Source organism: Pleurodeles waltl, chromosome 3_1, assembly GCF_031143425.1.
Source record: "Pleurodeles waltl isolate 20211129_DDA chromosome 3_1, aPleWal1.hap1.20221129, whole genome shotgun sequence".
Taxonomy (NCBI): Eukaryota; Metazoa; Chordata; class Amphibia; order Caudata; family Salamandridae; genus Pleurodeles; species Pleurodeles waltl.
The window spans coordinates 963,252,814-963,277,652 of record NC_090440.1 but is presented as its reverse complement, the minus strand read 5'-3'; the positions used below and the strand labels follow the sequence as shown (position 1 = coordinate 963,277,652).

Here is a 24,839-nt window from a genome sequence, read left to right as displayed (position 1 = left end):
TTAATGTTTTGGTCTTGGCATACAAATACCGGCCATACTGCCCATGTGGCAACCATTCTCACTCCACCCTCGCTCTGAGGCACTGCTCATGTCTGTAGCCTGATTAGTCCTCCTCACTCTGATCCACCACGCAGGTTCCGAGCGTTACTTTGTCCTCGTGATACATCATACAGATGCTGGAACGCACTTTGACCGTACTCAGATGCTCCCTGAAGAGTTTGCTAGTGAGGTTGTTTTTTTATTCCACGTAGTTCCTCTCTGATAATGGATATGTATATGTGAATAGCTATCAGAACCCTCATGACTCTCTCTCCCAAAATGGTATTTGACTTGCAGATAATTTATTCGTAAAGTAAATACCCCATCCATTCATTCATTCATCTATCCATCGATTCACTCAATCACTAACGGATACATTCGTCTGTCCATTTCTGCGCCCCTCTTACCTGTGCAGTAAACATCGAAGAACGGGAATCGAAAGAACTTGTAGACGTAGAACCCGTTGTTCGTGGTCGTGTCCCCTAGTGGGTTCGGGCAGGCCTTGATCAGGATGGAGCTGGCCTCTTTGCAGGTTGAATCGATTAAGTTTGACATTAGTTTTGCGGTTTGTATCCCAGATCCCAGGATCGGGTGGCTTCCCTTTTGGAGGGTGTAGGGCTCTCCTGAACCACACCTCACTGGTCCAATGCAGCCTTCCTTCAACCTGACTCCAGCATTTCCCACGTACCTGAACCAGCCGGATAAATACCGGTCTGTGGGGAACACGCCTTTGGAGTCAGCACTGGAGAGTCGAGCGAGTCCAGACAAAGTTTGGTAGTTCTCACAGGGGTCGGCGCAAGTGTATACACCATTGAGCTTAACACAGTCAGTGTTGTCGTCACAGGTACTTCCTGGACTGCACTCGAGCGCGCGGTTCAGGGAACACAAGTGGTTGCCTTGAATATTTATGCAGGTGGATTGAGGGGCGCACGTGTTCAGGTTGGCATCGTTGCATTCATTGACGTCGAGGCACCTCTTTTGTGAGGTGCTCCAGGTGGTGCTTCCGGGGACACAGCACCTGGCTGTGGTGCATGTAGAGAAAGTGTTGCAGCCGTTGCCGGTGCCACTGCCGGCGAAGCCAGTTTTGCAAGTGCAGCGGACGAATGTCGGGCCGGACGGTGGTCCTACAGTGGAAGCGGCCGCGTTCACTGAACAGTCAGCGTTCTGTTTAGCATCTGTAGGACAAAGAAGGAGTGGGGGCATTATTAATATATCCGTCCAGTGTTGACACCTGGCCAGCTATACCGGCCAGATCTGCATCTTTAAGGACATGCATGTACAGAAATGGCAATACACATTGGCAGTTCCAATAGGTCTGACTTATATTAGAACGTGCCTTTTCAGCCACTAATAAGCGTAGGCACTCAATAAATGGTCGGACATGTAGTCCGTCACCCATTCATGCATTTCTACTTACATTGACTTTCACACTAAAGCAGGCACATAAATAATAATTCTTTTTTAAAAAAGCATAGTTTTTTGCACGTTTCTTTCAAAACACAGGCAGCATCTAGTCATGAATGCAATTAAAACATTTACACAATCCTTATTAAAACAATTAGCTAAAACCTAAATTATAATTTCAATCACAATTGGTTAGTTAAATAGCATTAAACATGTCAGCTAATGCCACGTTCTTTTATTCCAACACCAGCAAATATGCTAATGTTCCGTGCACGAACCGAATGCCAGCTTAATTTATAACAAGTCTGAGATAAATCCAACACACTACTAATGCTGATAGATACAAGAGCACTAAATGTACTAAATCATGTGAAAGTTTCACAATGGCAGTGGAGATGATTTATACTAATATTGATGCTATGATTCTGAAATATTCTCAGGCGAAAACGTAACAATTACCGTCAAAACCTTGGATTGATACCATTTATTAAATAGCCTACAACTCAAGGTACTTCGGCCCATATTTATACTTTTTGACGCTAAACTGCGCTAACGCAGTTTAGTGTCAAAAAATTTTGCGCCGTCTAACGCCATTCTGAAGCGCCATGCGGGCGCCGTATTTATGGAATGGCGTTAGACGGCGCAATCAGACCGGCGCTGCCTGGTGTGCGTGGAAAAAAAACACGTAGACCAGGCAGCGCCGGCGTTGGGAAAAAATGACGTTAGGGTGTCTTAAAATGGCGCAAGTCAGGTTGACGCTAAAAAATCGTCTTAACCCGATTTGCGCCATTTTTTCGACGCCCAGACGCCATTTCATGACTCCTGTCTTAGTAAAGACAGGAGTCATGCCCCCTTGCCCAATGGCCATGCCCAGGGGACTTGTGTCCCCTGGGCATGGTCATTGGGCATAGTGGCATGTAGGGGGGCACAAATAAGGCCCCCCTATGCCACAAAAAAAATAAAAAAATTAAAAAAGTTATACTTACCTGAACTTACCTGTGCTTCACTGGGATGGGTCCCTCCATCCTTGGGTGTCCTCCTGGGGTGGGCAGGGGTGGCAGGGGATGTCCCTGGGGGCAGGGGAGGGCACCTGTGGGCTCATTCTGAGCCCACAGGTCCCTTAACGCCTACCCTGACCCAGGCGTTAAATTCAGGCGCAAATGCGGGTTTTTTTGACCCGCCACCTCCCGGGCGTGATTTTTGCCCGGGAGTATAAATACGACGCATTTGCGTCGCCGTGATTTTTTTAGACGGGAACGCCTTCCTTGCATCTCATTAACGCAAGGAAGGCGTTCACGCAAAAAAATGACGCTCTTTCTTCATACTTTGGCGCTAGACGCGTCTAACGCCAAAGTATAAATATGGCGTTAGTTTTGCGCCGAATTTGCGTCGAAAAAAACGACGCAAATTCGGCGCAAACGGAGTATAAATACGGGCCTTCATATTTATACTTTTTTAGCGCCGTATTTGCGTAATTTTTTTGACGCAAAGGCGGCGCAAACTTACAAAATAGAATTGTATTTTGTAAATTTGCGCCGCATTTGCGTCAAATATTGACGAAAGTGCGGCGCTCAAAAATAAATAAATATGGGCCTTATTTTTTTATCCCATATTGGTGGGCCAATGATTTTTAGTATTTATAAAATGCTACCCACCTCTGTTATCAAACCACAACATCTACATTTAAAACGTAGTACAGTCATCATGGCTTCCTTTACTCGTCATGTACCTTTGTGAAATTGTTCCCCCAAACCCGTTATTATTAAAAACAATACTCTGATATTTATAGCTTCTTCTAAGTTCATATTAAGCATGGTCTAACGATATATGGCTTTATACCCCTCACTTGCATAACTTTTGTCTTCTTTGTATTAATTGTACAGCAAGTGTCTCTGCTCTAAAATTACGTAATCATAAGAATACAGGAAAGTATTTAAAGGAGACCTACCTAGAAGTCAGGGATAGCTCTTTCAGAATGGAGCAATGTTTGAAGATCATAAACAAGAAGAATTACAGTGGGGCCAATACCCATATCAGTTTCAAACCATTACGCACAAGAACATTTGCTGTTCTTTTCTAGTAATACGTATGTGCCAGGGGCGTAGCTTTGTCAATAATATTAGGAGGGTGTGAGACTGAAACTTCCCAACAAGCGACATAGTGGACCCAATTGAAATGGACAGTGGGTGACCTGGGGCATGGTTTGTAGTGAGGCTGAGTTAGTGGAATTTGACATTTGGAAAAGTAAGGAGAATTCTTGGTAGCATTAACAAATACATATTATCATAAACAGGTGTTACAAATGAGTATACTACAAAAACCAGATGAATACTGAATCAGTTCTTGAAAATTGTGAAAGTCAAGCACATGACATGGTGCCTGTTGGACTTGGCCCTTTCTGCAGAGTCCTCTGATTTTTTGCCTTCACTCCTCTAATTTTGCAGAATTTGTTTTGTTGGCTTTAGGACTCTGTGGCCCATATTTATACTTTTTGACGCTAAACTGAGCTAACGCAGTTTAGCGTCCAAAAATTTAGCGCCGTCTAACGCCATTCTGAAGCGCCATGCGGGCGCCGTATTTATGGAATGGCGTTAGCCGGCGCAAGCAGACCGGCGCTGCCTGGTGTGCGTGGAAAAAAACCACGTAGACCAGGCAGCGCCGGCGTTGGGAAAAAATGACGTTAGGGCGTCTTAAAATGGGGCAAGTCAGGTTGAGGCAAAAAAATCGCCTCAACCCGATTTGCGCCATTTTTTTACGACGCCCAGACGCCATTTCATGACTCCTGTCTTAGTAAAGACAGGAGTCATGCCCCCTTGCCCAATGGCCATGCCCAGGGGACTTATGTCCCCTGGGCATGGTCATTAGGCATAGTGGCATGTAGGGGGGCACAAATAAGGCCCCCCTATGCCACCCAATAAAAATAAAAAAATATAAAAATTATACTTACCTGAACTTACCTGAATGTCCCTGGGGTGGGTCCCTCCATCCTTGGGTGTCCTCCTGGGGTGGGCAGGGGTGGCAGGGGGGGTCCCTGGGGGCAGGGGAGGGCACCTGTGGGCTCATTTTGAGCCCACAGGCCCCTTAACGCCTACCCTGACCCAGGCGTTAAATAGTGGCGCAAATGCGGGGTTTTTTGACCCGCCACCTCCCGGGCGTGATTTTTGCCCGGGAGTATAAATACCACGCATTTGCATCGCCGTCATTTTTTTAGACGGGAACGCCTTCCTTGCATCTCATTAACGCAAGGAAGGCGTTCACGCAAAAAAATGACGCTATTTGCCCATACTTTGGCGCTAGACGCGTCTAACGCCAAAGTATAAATATGGCGTTAGTTTTGCGCCGAATTTGCGTCGAAAAAAACGACGCTAATTCGGCGCAAACAGAGTATAAATACGGGCCTGTGTACTTTACCTCTACTAAACAGTGCTAAAGTGCATGTGCTGTCGCCTAAAAACATGGAGGAATTGTCTTATACACAATTGGTGTATTTAATTTACGTATACATCCCTAATAAGGTGGCACTACCTGTGCTCATGGCCTGTAAAATAAATGCAACAAGTGGGCCCACAGCACTGATTATACCATCCACTTAAGTAGCCTTTTAAACATATATCAGGTCTGGCCACGGAAGCACCTGTGTGTGCAAGTTAAACTGGCATTTTGACTTGGCACATTAAACCCTTTTGCCAGGCCCAAACCTTTGTTTTTAAATACATATGTCTCTGGAAAGCCCAGAGGGCAGGGTGCAATGTATTTAAAAAGTAGGACATGTACTTTTTGCATGTCCTGGTAGTGAAAAATGGTTAAATTCATTTTTCAGTACTGTAAGGCCCACCTCTACCATAGGATAACATTGGAGTTGCCTTATTACATTTTGTAAGTGTGATTTGCAAGTGGGAAGAGATTATCAGTCATGTTTGGGGTCTCTTGAATTCTAATTTAAAATCCTAACTTATTTTGAAGTGAGATTTTAAATTATAGATCTCAAAATGCCACTTTCAAAAAGTTAGTATTTTCTTGCCTCAGCCATTTAGTGCCTGCAGCCTCTCTCTGGGATATTTGACTGGGTGTGGGTGACAATTGAGCTTTTTGTATTCCTCCTAGACAGCCACACACAGTGGGAGCTTAGGTGTGGCTGGATGGGCCACCACTGGCAGAATGGGAGAGGGGTACAGCCCAACTTACACTAGAATAGACTGTATCCTGCCTCCACACAAAGGACTCCATACCCCATGTAGCTCATCTGGAGCCATGGCCAAGAAGGCAGGGCATCTGTGCACTTCAAATGCATGCCTCTAGAATCTCCTCCCCATTTCAAAGGCACAACTGTGTATAAATACTGGACCTCAGACACCACCACTTCAGTGCACTTCTGGACCGCTGGATACTCTACCAGGAAGAAGGAATGGTGGACTACTACAAGGACTGCAACTCTGCTAGACTGCTGCTTTAAAGGAACTGCTGCCCTGCTGTCCTGTCCTGAGGAAGGAGAATGGGACGTGCAACTTCATCTTGAACCCAGGACTCCAGAGTGACTCAAAGGGCTAGTCTGTTGACCTACTGATCTGAGCCCCAGAGACATAAAAGGCTCCCCAGCAGCTCCTTTACACAGCTGCAGCAAGTGTCTGATAGCCCCTAAGTGGCTTCCCTAAGGTCATGGACACTTGGTGTGGCTTAGGGGCTCTTTAAATCAAGCTTTTGGGCTCTTTGCAATCGTGAACAGGCCTGTTCGTACCAGAACCGTGCCTCTCACACCGATGTTCAGCACGAGTCGCCGCCGTCCTGTCTCTTCATACAGCAAGTATCAATCGTCCATGGAGGGCTGCCACTGTGAAGCTTAAGCATACCCACCCACAACATCTGTCCTGCTTTGTGCGCCATGTTGACCCACTTCCTGCAATGCTCTCCTTGCTCCCTTCGATCGTCTCCACCAAGAATAAGACTCGGCGCAAAACCTGAGAAAGTAAAACTTCAGTGAGACTACTCTGAATTGTATCTAACCTACGTTCCATTGTGTTCAGCCAGAACGTTTGACTTACTCAGTTCAGCTCAACCAGATTGCCATAGTTGGTGCTTTATTCTTTTAAAGGTGCTGTATTGCAGTTTATTCTTTAAAAATTCATAAGTCTGATTCTACTGATTGGATTTTTGTTGTTTTGGTCTTGTTTTATGCATTACATCTGCTCTTTGTGTGGTGGGTGTTTTCACTGTTTTACTGTTTGAAGTGTTGCTCAAATACTTTACACATTACTTCTAAGTTGAGCCTGACTGCTCTGTGCCAAGCTACCAAGGGAATGAGCACAGATTAATGGCCTAGTTTGATACCTAGTATTTGTACAGGGGATGGCAGTGGCAGGGTTTGGGCATCAGAGAAAAGGCCAGAGGGTGCATTTATTTAAGTTTGCCCAAGTACACATCCGGAGCCCATAAATGCCACACACAGTTTTATGACCTGTGAACTTGCATTGGCCATTGTTTAAACAATAATCTGTTAAAATGCTAAATTCAGCCACACATGCCAAGCATGTAACATAGTGCTGGACTGCCTCTTGTGCCGACGAGCTAGTACATTCCATATGGTTGTAGCATTACACTGCCATATTGTAAGTGCAGCACTGTTAGAAATTGGGTTAATGGTTGATCGGAGTGTGAGCCCTAGTCAAGCAGCAACCACAATCACTGTCAGGATAAGGCACAAGCAAACCCCAGATTAGTCTATTGACTTTGTCGGAGGTCTACCCCAGCCACCTCATCACTGACAGGAAACCAATATCCATACAGGAAACAGTCACCCTCATGAACTCAACCCACTCTGGCTCAACTAACAACTCCTGCCCACATTACACCTTCAGCCTGGGCCAGAAGTAAATCATCAGCATCCTCTCTCCCATCTTCAACACCTCCATCAGGACTGCCACCATCCCCGAAGCATGGAAACAAGCAGAGGCCAAGCCACTCCGGAAGAAACCCTCCACCGACCTCAGCTAACTCAAAAATTACTACCCAATCTCTCTGCTCCCTTCCCCAGCAAAGGTCCTGGAAACAGTCATCAACAATCTTCTTGACTCCTCACAATGCAATTTCCATTCCAACCACAACACTGAGACTGCCGCAACGGACAACATCAAATCCCTCCTCAACTGCGAGAGAAAGCAGCCCTGATCCTCCTAGACATCTCCGCCGTGTTCAGCACCATCTCCCACCTCACCCTTACCTCCAGACTCCACCACATCAGGATCTGATGCAGCTCCCTCAAATGGATCCATGTCTTCATTACAGGCCTCACTCAAAGGGTCTACCTCCCATCCTTCACCTCTGAACCTAAGAGCAACATATGTGGCTTCCCACAGGGATCCTCTCTCAGCCCCATCCTCTTCAACGTGTACGTGACACCGCTGGCGGACACTGTCCATTTCCATGGACTAAAAATAATCTCCTATGCCGATGACACCCAACTAATACTCTCCCTCACGGAAGACCACGCCCCCCCTAGAGACAAGTCCATCAATGCAATTACACAAGTCACCGAATGAATGCAATCCAACTGCTTGAAATTGAACATGGAAAAGAAGGAAGGGATCATCTTCAGAAGCAATCCCTCTCCGTGGGATGACTCTTGGTGGCCCTCCAAACTTGGACAACCCCCGTTAACAATGGACCATGCCTGCAACCTCAGCATCATCATCGACAGCAAACTCACCTTCAAACAACAGATAAATGCAGAGAGGTCCACCTGCTTCTACAGCCTCTACATGCTACGGAAGATCTTCAAATGGATTCCCCTCGAAACCTGAAAGACGGTCACTCAAGCCATCATCACCACCAAACTTGACCACAGAAACACACTCCATGCTGGGCTCCCCACCCAGCTCATCCACCGCCTCCAGACCGTCCATGACACAGTAGCAAGACTCATCCTGGACCTTCCTAGAAAAACCCACATCACCCCCACCTCAGAAGTCTACACTGGCTGCCGGTACACAAGAGATGCAAATTCAAAGCCCTCCAAAACATCAGAGCCAAGCTAATCATCCACAGACTCTCCTTTCATATGCCAATCAGGGCTCTGCTCGAGAACTCACACCCTCGCACATGTCCCAAGAATCCAATGCAGCCGCTGTGGAGGATGATCCTTCACCTACCTAGCCGCCTAGAGCTGGAACGACCCCCACCCCACCTCTGCACTACACCCCCCCCCCTCCTGCACCTGGATATCCCCTGTGTGATAAGCCGTACTACACAAATACAATGATTGATTGATTGACTAGAAATGAATCATAAATCTCTAGTTCTGGACTTTCAGGGAGTCACTAGCATTGTATTCTCTCCACTTCCTAAGGCTTTATGAAATTGTGCGTGTCTTCGAACATCCTCAGAGTTCACAATGGTGAAGATTTCGATACCCAGGTATGATGCACAGCATGTTTGAGACAGATAAGAAGATTGCTTAGTATAGGGAGCTATTTGGAAGTAGATAAAACAGGGGTTATTTAGAGACTGTAGATGAGGGACAGCCACCAAAAATTGGCAGATGTCCTGTCCACCCTGTTTAGGATATATAGAAATATAAGTACCCATAAATATACATTTGTGTGATCGTAAATAGGGAGAATGAGACATCTGCCACATTTTGGTGAATATATTGCTTCCACCAAACTCAAAATAATCAGAGTTTCTTTTGTTGATGCAGTCTCCACTGTGCAATGTACAATGGGCAACATGAAATCTTCACTTGGTGCCTCAAATTGTGGATGCTTCTGTCACTGCAGTCAGATAAGCAGCCCTATTGAAAAGGACTATATTCAACCCTCAGATACACCCAAAGAGCGTTGCCAAAAGTATATTGATATGCATTACCCCATACTATTGCCCCAGACTATGATTGACAAACACATTGATGCACAGATGCTGATGCACCTAGCTCCTATTTGATGAAGCTAATCACTTTCAAAACAGCAGAATCTCTACTGTACTCAGTTTTGAATTCCTGAGTGCTACACCAGCCATTGTGACAGACGCAGGCACTCACACACATGTGCACATGCACACACACACACACACACACACATGCACAAACACACATGCACACACACTCATGTGCACCAAAACTCTTGTGCACAGGCTCTTGGCACATACATGTAATGTGTATTTGCAAAAACACACATTTACCTTTTGGGGCATCTTAGCACTGAATTAAAGATGTATATTGTCACTCAACTTAATAGAACTAATTTTATTACCTCTTGATGAAAGGCTGATTGAAGCTGCTGAGATTCAAAACACAGATTTCTACACACATGCACTTGTACACACACACATGTACACACATGCACACAATTGTGTGCTAACACGGCATGTTATGTATGTGTGTGACATTTGTATTTGTAGTTAGGTTGATATAGTGACAGTGATATTATTGTTTTGACATGTATTGGGGATAAACCTTCAGCTATTAGGGATGATTGAGGTGAGCCTATGCCTGTTACTTGGCCTGTTGTAAGTGTCAGTGATCCTATCTCCATTTCACCTTTTACTGGGCATGAGGTGCTACAAGAACCAAGTTCACAAAAACATGCAGAGTACCAAACTTTGAGAAATGCCTTCAGTCCTATTCAGGTAAGAACCTTGGCTAAGAGGTCTAGTCTTATGCAATCATTTGATGCATTTCTGTTTCTTGGGTTAATTCCTTCCATCTGGAAGAGTGCGGACATTAAGCCTACATACAGGAAAGTAGACCAAGGCTAAGTGAGTGATTCTAACCCAATATTGATTAAAATCCCCTCGGGCTCGTGAGACCTTGTTCACGGCTATTGCTGTGAACAAAGAGCATTGGAATGTTGCTTTCCGGGCTTTTACCATCCATTAGAAGCCAGGAGCACTCCATTACCCCGAATGGAGCTCCCAAAAATCCAATGTTCTAGTATTTTGCAGGCTGGTCTTTCATGCTGCCCCATGTTTAACTGTCTGAATGCTGTTATTTCAGGCATCTTAGTTTAGGTCAAACATTGTTGTGTGGAAAAGAACATGGAGACCTTATGGACAAAAGTTAGTTCAGTTAACCTCCCAACTTCCTGCCCATCCATACACCATATCACATCCCCACGCCAACCCCTGCCCCCTCCACTGCAATAAGTAACCTCTTGTAAATCAGCAGGGCTGTTGGCACTGAAATTCCCTTCAGGAGGACACTACACATTTTGTATATCTTGCAGCAGGAAATGTTCACTATTGCAATGCCCAGTAACAGAACAGGAAATAATGCCTCCCCCTCTCACAAAGAATCTGGCATGTTGCCCTTGAGACTCCAAGATCCCACAAATATTCACAGGAATGGTGGAAGCCACCCCTTTACCACAATAGCTGCTGCAGCATGTGTTAGCCCTTGTTGCTTTAGGCACCAAAATATATTAGCTTTTTTATATAATCCTACATTTATCCTTACATTCAGTGCCTTCAATTCTACATACATTTATATAACTGAATGGAATGGAGGATAGCAATGTATAAAAAAATGTTTTAATTCCCTCATTTTTATACTTCAATAAATTAATACTTAAGTAACTTTGTACACCAACATACATGTAAGTTTTATTCCTTGAGATAGTGACTAATGGTAAGCGCCTCCCACAGAATTCTGCATGTCTGTGGCAATAATCTGTATGTAATAGCCGCTTGGTGAATGCTGTGACCCTCACAGGGGTCACTCTAGAGGAATATCAGAAGGGCAGAGCATGCCCTTAAAATGGGTATAAAAGGTGTATATAGTCACAGGATTCACAGATCTCCAAGAAGTATCCACAAATATACTTATCATTTTGTGAGGCATCAAACCCACGCATCTCTGTAGCTGGAGTGCTGCCCATAAAAATATAGGTAAAGAGTCTAGGGGCATTCTACGTTCAATCTTTAAAAAACTTAAAGGTCTGGTTCACTACATTGGATTTTTGCCATTTTTGTGTCATTTTAAAGATAAAAATATTACCTTTTTTTATAAATTGGGGTTAGATTTTTATTGTGTGTTGTGTTTTACTTATTTACTATTTGTTGACATTAAATGCTTTACACACTTTTCTCCTAAATTAAGCCTAACTGCTCGTGGGCCAAGCTACCAAGGGATGAGCAAGGATTAATTTATTGAGACTTTTACTGGCCCTAATGTGAGAATGTCACCTATTACTAAGTGTAGGTATTTACCTGTCCTTCTTAATAATCCACCTTCCAACAGCTGGACATAATGACCCACTGCCCAGGGGGATCACATCTGAGTCCATGGTTCAATAATACAACTTCAAGCATCAGCTTGGCAGTCCCTGCCTGCACTGTGAGATCTCAAGTTAGTGTAGTCAGGGGCAATATTTATTAAAGGGTTTTTATACGTACCACCAGAATATGTCCCCCTAAAGCAGGCGAGCAGCAGCACCAGTCCCAGGAGAAACTTCATTTCTTTTGCAGGGTGGTCTTTCATATCATACCTGTGTGAAAACATAATAAAATATTTCCATGTATCATGCTCTTATTTCATTAGTCTAGTAGGCCTAGAAGCCATTTCATACAAGGTTGTACATTTGCACGTTTCTATAGAGCGTAACCGCATTTCCAGCTCTGGCAACTTGAAGCAGGATTTTAGGGAGAAGAGTAATCTCAGTTTGTATTCATGAATTAGATCTTCTCCTCAAGGATGTCTTGTGCTTCCTTAAGGAGAGGGTCCTGCCACCTGCTCATTAGATCCATTTTGCCACAAGTAACAGGGTTTTGTCACATAATTAGGTTTCATACTCTAACATTGGCAGAAAGACTGTATAAACTGTCCTAAAATGTATGTGTTTTAGTATTAGGCTCCGACTGACCCTCTTCTAGGGAGAGCTCTTGTCAGTTAAAATGGCAATTCATAAACATTTAAGTTCACATATGAAAGGCACTACTCTTCCATTTACAAAGTGCCTGCTGTTACAGACTACAGCACTTGTCAATCATGCTTCAAAGAGGTTTTTTTTTTAACATGTGACATGAAATAATTTACGTCTTAAAAACAATGTACTTAATGGACAGGTATATGTGTTTAGGTGACTTTTATCAGGTGCCTTTTTTTCTGCTTATATTCCAACCTCAGGTCACAGCCTACCTCATATTTACTGTGGGCGACTTCTCTGAAATATCTCATTCACAGGAATACAAAACGTGATGGGTTGGATGCTTAAATTATTGTCAGCTACTTGGGCCACATTTCATTCCATTGTTTTTCTCTCAATTCAGCACTTCTACTCTAGATCTCACCCATCATCACAGTTGGTTTCCACTCACATCTGATTCCCATAGGATCTGGTGAGCTCTCATTATTTTGGAAGGATACTCCCTAATTTAAGTTGAAACTGTTTTAAGAAATATTGTTTTAGGATCCAATGGTAGTAAATTGTAGTACTGCTATGTTTTACACCAAACCCCCTGCTTTGAATGTTTCAGATGTTATTGTCAGTGCAGTCCCTACCAATTCTCATTTTCATCCAATCCCTGTACACCGCTCCACTTCCCCTGTCTCCTCCTGGAACCTTGCACTGCTGTTCGTAAGGCTTAGGTTTGGTATAAAAAGTTGGCTGTACATCTCTCCCATTTAGCCACATTTAATGTTTTTATTGTTTTTAGACTTGGCATCCTTGGCGTGGTCTCCCTTAACTTTTTGCCTCTGTTTCCCAGGTTGTTGATGTGTGCTGGACTCTGTTTTGGTTATTCTGGGCGCTTTACCACTGCTATCCAGTGCTAAAGTGCAAGTTCTCCTATATAAAATGTGTATGTAATTAGCCTTCTGTGATTGGCATATTTGTTTACTGGTAAGTCCCTAGTACAGTGCACTAGAGATGCCCAGGGACTGTAAATCAAATGCTACTAGTGGGCCTGCAGCACTGGTTGTGCCACCCACATTAGTAGCCCTGTAAACATGGTTCAGCCCTGCCACTGCAGTGTCTGTGTGTGCAGAGTTTAACTGCCAATTCGACTTGGCAAGTGTACACACTTGCCAGGCCTAAACCTACCCTTTTCTTACATGTAAGACACCCCTAAGGTAGGGCCTAGGTAGTCCCATGGGCAAGGTGCAGTGTATGTTTGTGATAGGACATATACTAATGTGTTTTATTTGTTCTGACAGTGAAATACTGTCAAATTTGTTTCTCACTGTTGCAAGGCCTATCTCTCTCATAGATTAACATGGGGGCTGCCTTTAAAAATTATTAAAGCGTAGATTCCCTTTGGGAGCAGATAGACATTTGGAGTTTGGAGTCTCTGAACTCAAGTTCAAAAATACATCATTTAGTAAAGTTGGTTTTGACATTGTGTGTTTGAAAATGCCACTTTTAGAAAGTGGGCATTTTCTTGCTTAAACCATTCTGTGACTTTGCCTGTTTGTGGATTCCCTGTCTGGGTCAGTTTGACAGTTGGGCTGTTTGAACCTCTCTCTAGACAGTGACACAAAGGGAGCTGGGGTGTAGCCTGCATATCCTGATGAGTCATCTTTGCTAGGAGGGAGGGGAGGAGTGGTCACTTACATCAGAAAGGGCTGTGCCTGTCCTCACACAATGCAGTCTCCAAACCCCTGGTGTGTGTCTGGGGCCTGGGCTGGGCAAGGCAGGATTTCGCAAACAAGCGAGCATTTCCTTTGAAGTAGGCATACTTCAAAGGCAGAACTGGGTATGAGAAGGGCACCCAAACCCCTGAAAATTAGATCACTTCTGGACATCAAGAGGAACCTCTGCATGGAGAAGAGCTGGAGAGCGGAGGAGAAGTGCTGCCATGCCTGTGACTGTGCTTTGTGGGCTATCCTGCAGTTGCTGCTTCTGCCTGTGCAAGGGACAAAGACTGAATTTTGTTGTGGATTCCTGCCTGTGAAGAAATCTCCAACGGCTTGTCCTTAGCTTGCCTCCTGTTGTTGAAGTCTCAGGGCCATCAAAGGCTTCTCCTGCCAGCACCTGCACTCTGTGCTGAGACTCCTGCCCTGCCAAGTGGTGCCCTATCCAGTTCCTGGGCCCGTGCAAGGTGAAGCTGGCAGACCAAGACTGAAAATCCATGCACAGACCACCGTGCGGGGAAAATATTGACGCACCTTCCGAGACTCGGCTGAAAAACGATGCGCCGACGGCTTCGCCGCAGAAAGCGACGCTCCACCGGCATCACAGCTGTAAGATCGACAGACGCAGCTGGAGAAACGACGCACAACACCCGCTGACGGAGGATGATAACATTGCAACCCACATATCGTGGTTTTGCTGATACCGTGCAGCAGGATTTTCGATGCAAACCTTGCTGGGTGCGGAAGAACGATGCAATGCCTGTCCGGACCCGAGTGCTTGCCCAGATCGATGCATCGCTCTCCGGAGATGCGCGCCGACCCGACAGGAGAAGAAGAAACGATGCACGGTCTCGCTTGCGGGTGAGAAATCGACGCATCGCTAACCTTTTTTTGACGCACTCTCACCTGTGCGTGTTATTTTGACGCTACCAATGTACTTTTCAACGCTAACAGTGTTCTTACAGTTTACAAAAGGAACTAAGACCCTTTTGCTTTTAAAATTATTAACTTGACTTGTGTATGTTGGATTTTTGTCGTTTGGTCTTGTTTTGTTTAGATAAATATTTCCTATTTTTCTAAACCTGTGTTGTGTCATTTTTTTGTGTGTTTCACTGAGTTACTGTGTGTGTTGGTACTAATACTTTACAGCTAGACTCTGAAGTTAAGCCTGCCTGCTTGTGCCAAGCTACCAAGGGGTTGAGAGGGGGTTAACTAAGGGTGATTCTCCTTTACCCTGACTAGAGTCAGAGTCCTTGCTTGTACAGGGGATAACCTTACTGCCAACCAAAGACCCCATTTCCCATGAGTCAAGGATGAAATTTGTTAAACTTCAGGAGTCAGTGATAGAGAGTCTTGTTGTGGTGGAACAGGCAAGAGTTCCTAGAGTAGCAGTGGTGGAGGATGTGGCTAGATTGAAAGATTGCCAACCTTCTTCATCACATTCCTCCCACTCCCAAAAAAAGACTTTCCCTCTAAGAAATGTAGAGTTTGTGCCCAAAGAGGTATCTGGAGGAGACTCGGATGTACTTACCTGATTTTCCTCCAAAGCCTGGGCTGTGTGTGGCTGGCTGTTTCAGTAGTTACCACACCTAAAAAATTTACTGGGATCTACCGTGAGCGTAAACTGCCTGTTTTACATTTTCATATGTTCAGTTTCACGGTTGGCATTACTGTCATGTATTTAGTTTGAGTTTTTGTGTTTGTAGTTTTGTACTTTATTATAATTAGTTAGTGGTTTCTTTGTTGTTTAAAAAAAAAAGTGATGGCTGTGTGCGTGCAGTGGCGCTTGGCTTGCGGTGTGCGTGGAATGGCGCTTGGCTGGCGGTGTGCGTGGAGTGGCTCTTGGATAGCAGTTTAAATAGTGACTTGCTGTTGGCTGCTGCAACACACTATTAGCCAAACACCAGTCCACAGAATCCCATCAGCTGGTGTGATTGCTGTGTCAGGCATGTGGCCGTATGAAAGTGATGGGCCCTTGAATGGTGCTTTGTGTTGATGAGAGTGTTGTAATGTGCTGGGCCCGGGGCTGGCGGCGTGATTGGTCTTGTGCATGTCATGTATGAAAGGTGTGTGAATGGACTGTAAAGCAGTTGGTGCCTTGACGCGGCTTTACAGCTCACGAGCTGTGAGTCATTGCTTCAGTTTTTTGGCCTTTCAGTTATTAACAGTAACAGTGCATTTCATTTTTGTGAAATCTCTTGTTAATAACATTTGATCTACTGAACCATCACTCTCCCTTGTGCCAAATCCAATCAGTATGTGTGGTAAAAATGAAAAAACCTGCTCCGCTGTGAACAGGTGTCGAAGTACACCAATGACATGCTAGATGTGTCGGGTGGGACCCCGATGATGAAGCATATCACCCCCTAAGTTGGTGGATGAGGGGTCTTTTAACATACCCTAGCTGGGTTTCTTTTAATAATTTCAGTGTTTGGAACATCACAGAAGGACGTGGACACATCAAAATGATCTATTATAAAACTACCGGTTTTTTGAAGAGGGCTGGGGCCTGCATTTTTGGTCCCGGGTGCGGCGGCCATCTAAGGAAACCTACCAAACTCAGACATTTTTGAAAACTAGACACCCGGTGGACTCCAGGGAGGTGTGGCTTGCGTGAATCCCCCAACATTTTCTTACCAATACTCCCTGCAAACCTCAAACTTTGCTTTAAAAATCATATTTTCCTCACTTTTCTTTGTAGGATCAAAGCGCCAGCACAAATTTCATACCACCCAGTCTTCCCCTCAGTCTCCCAAGTAAAATGATACCTCACTTGTGTGGGTCCCCAAAGCAGAGTCAGTCTAAAAATATATTTTTAAAAATTGTGCTTATCAACTTGCTGTGCTATCCCCTCAATTAGTATACATTTTTGTCCTTTTCCTACCCACACAAGTCAGGTACCATTTTTATTGGGAGACTTGGGGGAATGCTGGAAATTTGTGGTTTCTCTCAGATTCCTGAACTTTGTATCACCAAATTGTGAGGAAAAAGTGTTTTTTTGCCAAATTTTGAGGTTTGCAAAGGATTCTGGGTAACAGAACCTGGTGAGAGCCCAATAAGTCATGCCATCCTAGATTCCCCTAGGTGTCTAGTTTTCTAAAATGCACAGGTTTGGTAGGTTTCTCTAGGTGCTGGCTGAGCTAGAGGCCAAAATCCACAGCTAGGCCATTTCCAAAAAACACATCAGATTTCAATGTAAAAATGTGATGTGTTCATGTTGTGTTTCCTGCTGCAGGCATTAGGCCTACCCACACAAGTGAGATACCATTTTTATCAGGAGACTTGGAGAACACAGAATAGAAGAACAAGTCTTAATGCCCCTTGTCTTTCTCTACATTTTTGTTCCTTCCAAATGTAAGACAGTGTGTAAAAAAGACGCATGTTTTAGAAATGCCCTGCAATTCACATGCTAGTATGGGGACCTCGGAATTCAGAGATGTGCAAATAACTACTGCTTCTCAACACATTATCTTCTGCCCATTTTGGAAATACAAAGGTTTCCTTGATACCTATTTTTCACTCTTTATATTTTACCAAATAAATTTCTGTATACCCGGTATACAATGAAAACCCATTGGAAGGTGAAGCTCATTTATTGACTCTGGGTACCTAGGGTTCTTGATAAACCTACAAGCCCCATATATACCCATAACTAGTAGAGTCCAGCAGACGTAACGGTATGCTGCTTTTGAAAATCTGACATCACAAGAAAAAGTTGCAGTGTAAAATGTGGAGAGAAATGGCTATTTGTTCACCTCAATTTCAATTTTTTTTTTATTTCAGCTGTTATTTTCTGTGGGAAAACCTTGTAGGATCTACACAAATGACCCTTTGCTGAATTTAGAATTTTGTCTACTTTTTTTTTAGCTTTTCGGGATCCAGCATTGGTTTCACTCCCATTTCTGTCACTAACTGGAAGGAAGCTAAAAGCACAAAAAATAGTAAAAATGTGGTATGTCCCAGTAAAATGCCAAAATTGTGTTTAAAAACTGTGGTTTTCTGAATCAAGTCTGCCTGTTCCTGAAGTTGGGCAGATGGTGATTGTAGCACAGCAAACCCTTTGTTGATGGCATTTTCAGGGGGGAAAGAACACATGCTTTCTTCTGTAGCACTTTCTTCCCGTTTTGTGCAACAAAAATGAAATTTTAGCTGTATTTTGGCTAATTTCTTGGTCTCCTCCAGGGGAATTCACAAACTCTGGATACCTTTAGAAACCCTAGAATGTTTGAAAAAAAAATACGTAAATTTGATGTGTGTAGCTTGTGTGGACAAAACTTTATGAGGGCCTAAGCGCCAACTGTCACAAATAGCCCAAAAAAAGGCTGGGCACAGGAGGGGAAAAGGCCTGGCAGCAAAGAGGTTAATAGTGCACTAATTTGTAGAGCTGTCATTCTTAACATAATCATTTAACAACTGACAGGAAGTTTTAGAACTGCTGGAAGAGAGGTAAAGTGTGTCTCCTTTCAATCCCTTGCTCTCCTCTGTATTTCAATGTCTTGGTTAAATTTTTAAATGCCATGTAGAAAGGAAGCAAGCGGGTTATTCCCCCACAAATTAATTCACACACAAGAGCAAACTTCTCAAGGGGGCCATCGACCCTGCAGGCCAGCCTCAGCTCCAAGGACGAAGTATCCAGTTCAACATTAAATAGCACAAAATGCTGAGGCACTTCAGTTTAAAACTATCCAAGCATTTATTCACAATGGGAAAAGCAGCTCCCACAAAGTCCTCCTGATGTGTTTCGGCTGAAATGCCTTAATCATAGGAGAGTAGTTACAGGTGTCCACAAAGCCAGTGCTTTTACCTCATGACCCATATGACATGATAATCACCAACTACATTTCCCATAGTGCACCATGATGTTACATCCTTTTTACAGGGTTACAGGGATGTTATAGTTAAGCTCACATTTTAAATGTACGAAACCATAGAAATTCACCAGTTGTAGTTAGAGTTCACTCAAGTAACTATAATTCACGCCCCCGCCATGCACAGTTTTTTCGTCAAATATTTTACCGCAAATATTACATTGATATTATCAATTATGTTTTCAAAGATGTCATGAGTTCCGTAAATTGTGGGGTCATTAGCAGTGCATGGTGAGGGCGTGAATTGTAGTTACCTTAGGGCACGAGTTATAGTTACTTGAGGTACCTCTGACTATAACTGGTGAATTTCTATAGTTTCATGCTTTTAAAATGTGAACCTAACAATAACGTTTCTGTAACCTTTGTTTTTTCAGTGAATTTCTATGTTTTTTAAAATTCTATTTCCTAAATATAACTTCCCTATAAACTTTGTTTTTTTCAATTCATTTCTATGTTTTTTTTTAACATATAGTAATTTTCATTACTATGGCCCTCATTAAACCGCCCGCCAAGATCTGACTGCCGGGCGGCCGCCAATGCAGCTGCACTCCTGCCGCGGTCATTATGAGATCCCTGCTGGGCCGGCGGGCGGAAACCTGGTTTCCACCCGCCAGCCCAGCGGGGATCTCGACCGCAACACAGGAGCCGGCTCCAAATGGAGCCGGCGGTGTTGTGGCCGTGTGACGGGTGCAGTTGCACCAGTCGCGCTTTTCACTGTCTGCTATGCAGACTGTGAAAAGCTGCACGGGCTCTGTCAGAGGGCCCCTGCACTGCCCATGCCAGTGGCATGGGCAGTGAAGGGGCCCCCAGCGGCCCGTGACTCCCCGTACCGCCAGCCTTTTCCTGGTGGTTCAAACCGCCAGGAAAAGGCTGGCGGTACGGGGACTCGTAATCCCCTGGGCAGCGCTGCCCTGGCGGATTATCACTGCAGGGGCATATGTGGTGGGAAACCGCCGGCCCCGGCGGTGCGACCGCGGCGCTCCAGCCGCAGTCGAAATTACGTTGGAAGCACCGCCAGCCTGTTGGCGGTGCTTCCGTCACAACAGCCCTAGCGGTCTTGGACCGCCAGGGTTGTAATGACCCCCTATATGTTAATCCAACCACCGCCGTGCACAACCTTCGGCCGTGCGCAGCAGTGGTTGGCCACAGGGTCTGGCTTGTGGCCAGGCCCTGAGGCTAATCCCTTATAAGCACCCAACCTTGCACTTTGCATAGCCTTCACCAGTGTGCAGCAAAGGTTGCCCGCAAGACCTAGCCTGCAGCCAGACGCTGCGGCTATCCCCGTTAACCTCCCAACCCCATGCTGTGCATTGCCCTTTGGTCGTGCATGGCGAAAGATGGCCACAGCCTCTCAGGGTGTAAGAATAGGTGTGAGAGGGTGTATCTGGGTGTGAGAATGGCTGTGAGAGTGTCTGTCTGGGTGTGAGAGTGCATACATCAATGTTTTAGCGGGTGGCGAGTGTGGGCACAGGTCTGTGAGTGGGTAAATGAGGTTGTCACTGCGTCTATGAGTAGGTGCATAAGTGTCTGAGTGGGTTTGTGAGTGGCAGAAATTGATTGAAAGAGAGACACAGAGAGAGAAAGAAAGTGAGAGGGATAGAGAGATTTTTAAGCTTTGATGTATGATATACTTAGAATGAGATATTTCTGTTCAATTTAAAATAAAAATGTATCTGTCATTTGTAAAAATTAATTTGTACTTTAAAAAAAAAAGAAAAAAAGAGGGAAGTGAGTCCAGCTGGACTTGAACCCTGAGTGCTCAGTGTGAAGGTTGGGTGGGAGTGATAACTCCAGCAATTTCTGAAGGAAATGCTAAACCCATAGGCAAATACACAGACAGAAATTCCTCTTAACAAACAATCTGTATTCTACAGGAAATTCTGATGTGGGTTCTCCTACAGATTTAGCACCTTCTACTGAAATCAGAGGACTTTCCGTTGCCATTAAGGTTGTGTGAATTTGCAGTCTCTACCTGCAAAGTTGGGAAATTTTGCACTTTGCAGAGGTGACAATGTTTGTCCATTTCACCAATGATCTGATTTATCTTTGTTCTGGCCTACCACTGGCACGGGCCACAGTGCATCCACTTAGGGCAAGATAATAATCAAATATGCGTTGATTGTCCTGACAGTAAGAGAGGGATGTCTGGAAGGAGGCAGATGTTTTGTGCATCGCTACACCCATCTAACTCATTTAGATTTAATTGGACGGGTTACTCCGTCACAACGGTCACTGATCGTATATCCCTTCCGCCGAAATAAAAAATCCTATTATTTCCTATGGGATTTATATTTCAGAAGACGGAATATCTGTCACCATTGTGATGGAGTAACCCATCCACCGAGAGCTAATGAGGCCCTCAGGCCCTCATTACAAGTGGCGGCATTGCACCTGAAGCAATCACTCCAGGTGGAATTCCGCCATTCCCAATTCGAATTGACTCAGTGTCTCTGGGACTGAAAATCTTGGATCTGCAAACTAAGGCCCCCATATTTTCAGACATGGAGACAGTGAGTCTTAATGCCAGGTGTTGGTGCACAGTTGGTGAATCAGCTGAATGGATATAGACTTAGAGCAGAACAACAGCTCAGCCAACAAAATACTCCTGAAGCATCACTGGGAACACACAGTGTTCCCTCAAGTAGGCCCTGAGCATCACCTTTGGCCCTGAAACAAGAAAAATCCCTGGCCAGTGAGAGTCTGGCACTGAGTGCACCATCCGCACCCATCCTCAGAGGACACACTTGGGGACAGTCAGCGCTCCTCCTGGAGTGCCTGTAGCCTGTCTTTACCCACTGATCCCCAGACCACACCGGCCCTCCCACTGACCTCTTCCACATACTCTCAGTAGAAGTAACAGATCAGCAGATGTGCTCGTGGAAATTAAGAAAACCACAGGAGTATTCCCACATTGGTGTGGTTATTCCCATCCTGGGAAACAAAACTTGCAATTGCCAAAATTTGGTGCAGGGTTGCTGACTTGAATGGAAAATTCCAGAAAACTCATAATGAGACTGTCAACGAAATTCCAGCTGCCGAAAGGGGGCAGACTTTTATTTTTATTAACTTTGCATCTTGCACTATACCAAGCTAGAGAAATAAATAAATAAACACAGATAGTTGAGAATTTCGAGTCTTCTCAGCTTTGCAGGCCGCTGCTTCCCTACTAAACTTTAGATCTGACCCTAAGAACTTGGAATCGTTCCCACCTATAGGCAGACCCTTGTCCGCTATCCAGATCAGGACGACCTACAAGTGATCAACAAGTGGCAGAAGTAATCCACTCGTGCAAGCGTGCCTCATTGCACTGTTGACAAGGCAGTGATGACCATATCTGATCTCTTTACCAGAGTAAATAAAGGAAATGGGCAGACTGTGCTTCCCTACCAGTGACATAACAAGGGTGCAATGAGCCTTCACACAAACAAGTAAAGAGGGCCCTCTCCCCAATGTCCTGCAGAAAAAAAATCCTAATTTGGGTTCAGTGGGCTCCTAACCACCTGGAACCCGGTGCCACTGCACACACTACTCTTTTGATAGCCATGCACCTGTCACCTCCTACCAAGAGGCGGACAAATACTGCCTCTTTTGTTGCCTACGTCTGCCCACTTGGAAAAGGCCTAGCTGGCGGATAGATAATCATAACAAAGCAGATACTTCAGCGCCGTATGCGGAACGCCAGCAGAGTCAGAATGACCGGTTTGTCTGGCTCCATACTGACGCCTGACTCTCCCCTTTCACCAATCTCAGTTAGCGCCTGCCTCTCCCTCACCGCCCTTTCAGGTCTAGCTGCAAAATAGCTTTGGTCATCTCGCAAGCCTCATATTGTTCAAAGAATCATTTTAAATTACATACATATCTACATACGTGAAGGGGTTTACCCCACCTGCTTGTACCCCTGTCAGTCCCTTCCCCTTCTGTACCTCCCAATTTCCCATACCCGTTCCTTTTCCTTTAGGTCTGGATCTCTACTTGTCACTTCTACCCGTATCTCAACGGCATATCCCTGTCTGATCCATTGCCTTGCACTTTCCCTTATCACTGCCTTTTTCTTCCTTCTAGTCCCGGCCTTATGTGACCACAGTTGTTTTATTGACAGTTACATCATCAGCTCCTAACCTCTGACGCCATCACTGAACTCAACATGCCAGCACCTGCAGGATATCGCACCCCTATGCACATTCTTGTATGGGCACATCACCCTCCACGGAGCCACTTCTTCTGTGTATGTCTGACCCTGTCTTTGCCATTTACCGCCTCATCTGCGCCTCCCCCTTTCATCCACAGCTGTAGCTAGCCGCTAACCACTCCCTGCACAACCGCTATGTATTATCCGCAGGTCCATGGAATGCCTTTCTTGGCGAATTTCGGTATCACTATAAAAAGAAGCACAAAATAAAAACATCTCTTTGAAAACTGTTTCTCTCTTTCCTCCTTGTATATTTCCTCCTTAAACCTCTCTCTTTTCTCTTGGTGCCCCGGCACAACGCCTTACCTGTCCCGTTGTCTCTCCAGCTCCTCTCTGTGCCTCCTCAACTTGGTTTTTGGTATAAAAGTAGAGGTGCCTAGAGTAACGCCTAGTGCTAATCAACACTCCGCCTCTTTGCACGCCCCTCCCACTGGTCATCCTGGAGCAGCAGCGCCCTGGAGGCAGCCTGAAAAGGGAGGCTACCTGTACATTCCGTTAGCTCAGATTCAGGTTACTAATTCCTTAAAGTTCCGCTTTTCACAAACCTAATGGGCCTCTTCAGGGCATGGCAGATTTCATGTTACTGTCATGCAGACACCAACAGATACATTGTTTTTTTGCTCTATAGAAAGATGACATGCATTCCAACCAAAAGAAAATCAAAAGGTCCCAGAAGCAAACGAGAGCTCGACTCAAAATGGGATTTCTTAAGTATCATTTCAAAACGTGAAACATCCCACTGCTTTTAATTGAGGTGAGTGTCTTGTTCTCTAGGTTATGGTAGCTAGTATAGCTGTTCTGTAGTTTTAAGGTGGTGTGCAGTTGTTTTATAGCCTCAAGATGCTGTGTAGTTTATTCTGTAGGTCAGCTTGTTAGTAAGGTGTAAAGTGCTGGTGAGATCATTCTAGTTTTGATTACATTTGAACATTGCCCCGCCTCATATTTATTAAAGGGCACGAAAATGTGCAGTTCTAAAAATTGGGTTGTGGTTCTAAAACAAATTTGAGTAGCACTGTTCTATATGTTTATAGCACTGAAAACATTATTCTATAGCAGTGGCCGTCAAACCTTTTAATTTTTCGCCCCCCTCAAGTGAAAAAAATAGCACTAGCCCCCCCACCTTTCGAATATTTCATAATATTTTTATAAAATTAGCAATGTTTTCAATATATCTAGACTTTAAGTTCTGATACTGTTTTAAAAATGCAATCAAATAAATGATGTCAAACATACGATTCTGGTCAGGCAGGCATTATTAGTGTGACTATTAGAAGTGAGGGTGGGGGTTTTGAAGAGTATTTGGAGTCCCTACCCCTTTAGATACATACTCCAAGCTTGGATACAAATGACAAAACATGTTATTGATGGCCCTTTACAGAGCGGTTTACTGCTACTCGTTTTTTACAGCTTAAAACTAAGCCCTGTTAGCAGCATAATGGATCTTTTGGCAAGAGCCTGCCTCCCCAATTGAATCACTTACGACCCCCTAGGGGGGTTCACCCCCGTTTGAAGACCCCTGTTCTATAACCTTAAGGAGCCGGGTAGTCTCTTCTAGAGGATAAGTGAACTGGCTTATTAGTATATAGTTTTAGCAGCTGAGTAGGTTGATCTGTAGGTTTAGGAAGCTGGGGATCTTTTCTACAGGGCTAGGAATATGGCTAGCTTATGTTATAAGGGCAGGGAGCTGGGTAAAGCCCTCTATAGGTGTAGAGAGCTATACCAGTGGTTCTTAACCTTTTGACTTCTGTGGCCCCCACATTATCATTACTGGAACCCGGAATCC

The 24,839-nt window shown here is 44.6% G+C and overlaps 1 protein-coding gene across 1 annotated transcript in view; it reads right to left on the bottom strand.

Moving 5' to 3' along the window:
• Nucleotides 1–23,417, bottom strand: part of LOC138284823 (mucin-2-like) — a 53,452-nt gene extending 30,035 nt beyond the window's left edge. Inside the window, exons 1-3 of the mRNA XM_069224009.1 lie at nt 23,363–23,417; nt 11,824–11,915; nt 447–1,214 (exon numbers count right to left, since the gene is read on the bottom strand). Coding sequence (XP_069080110.1) covers nt 447–1,214; nt 11,824–11,908 — 853 coding nt within the window. The 5' untranslated portion in view covers nt 11,909–11,915; nt 23,363–23,417. The remainder of the gene's footprint in view (nt 1–446; nt 1,215–11,823; nt 11,916–23,362) is intronic.
• Nucleotides 23,418–24,839: the final 1,422 nt, after the last annotated feature.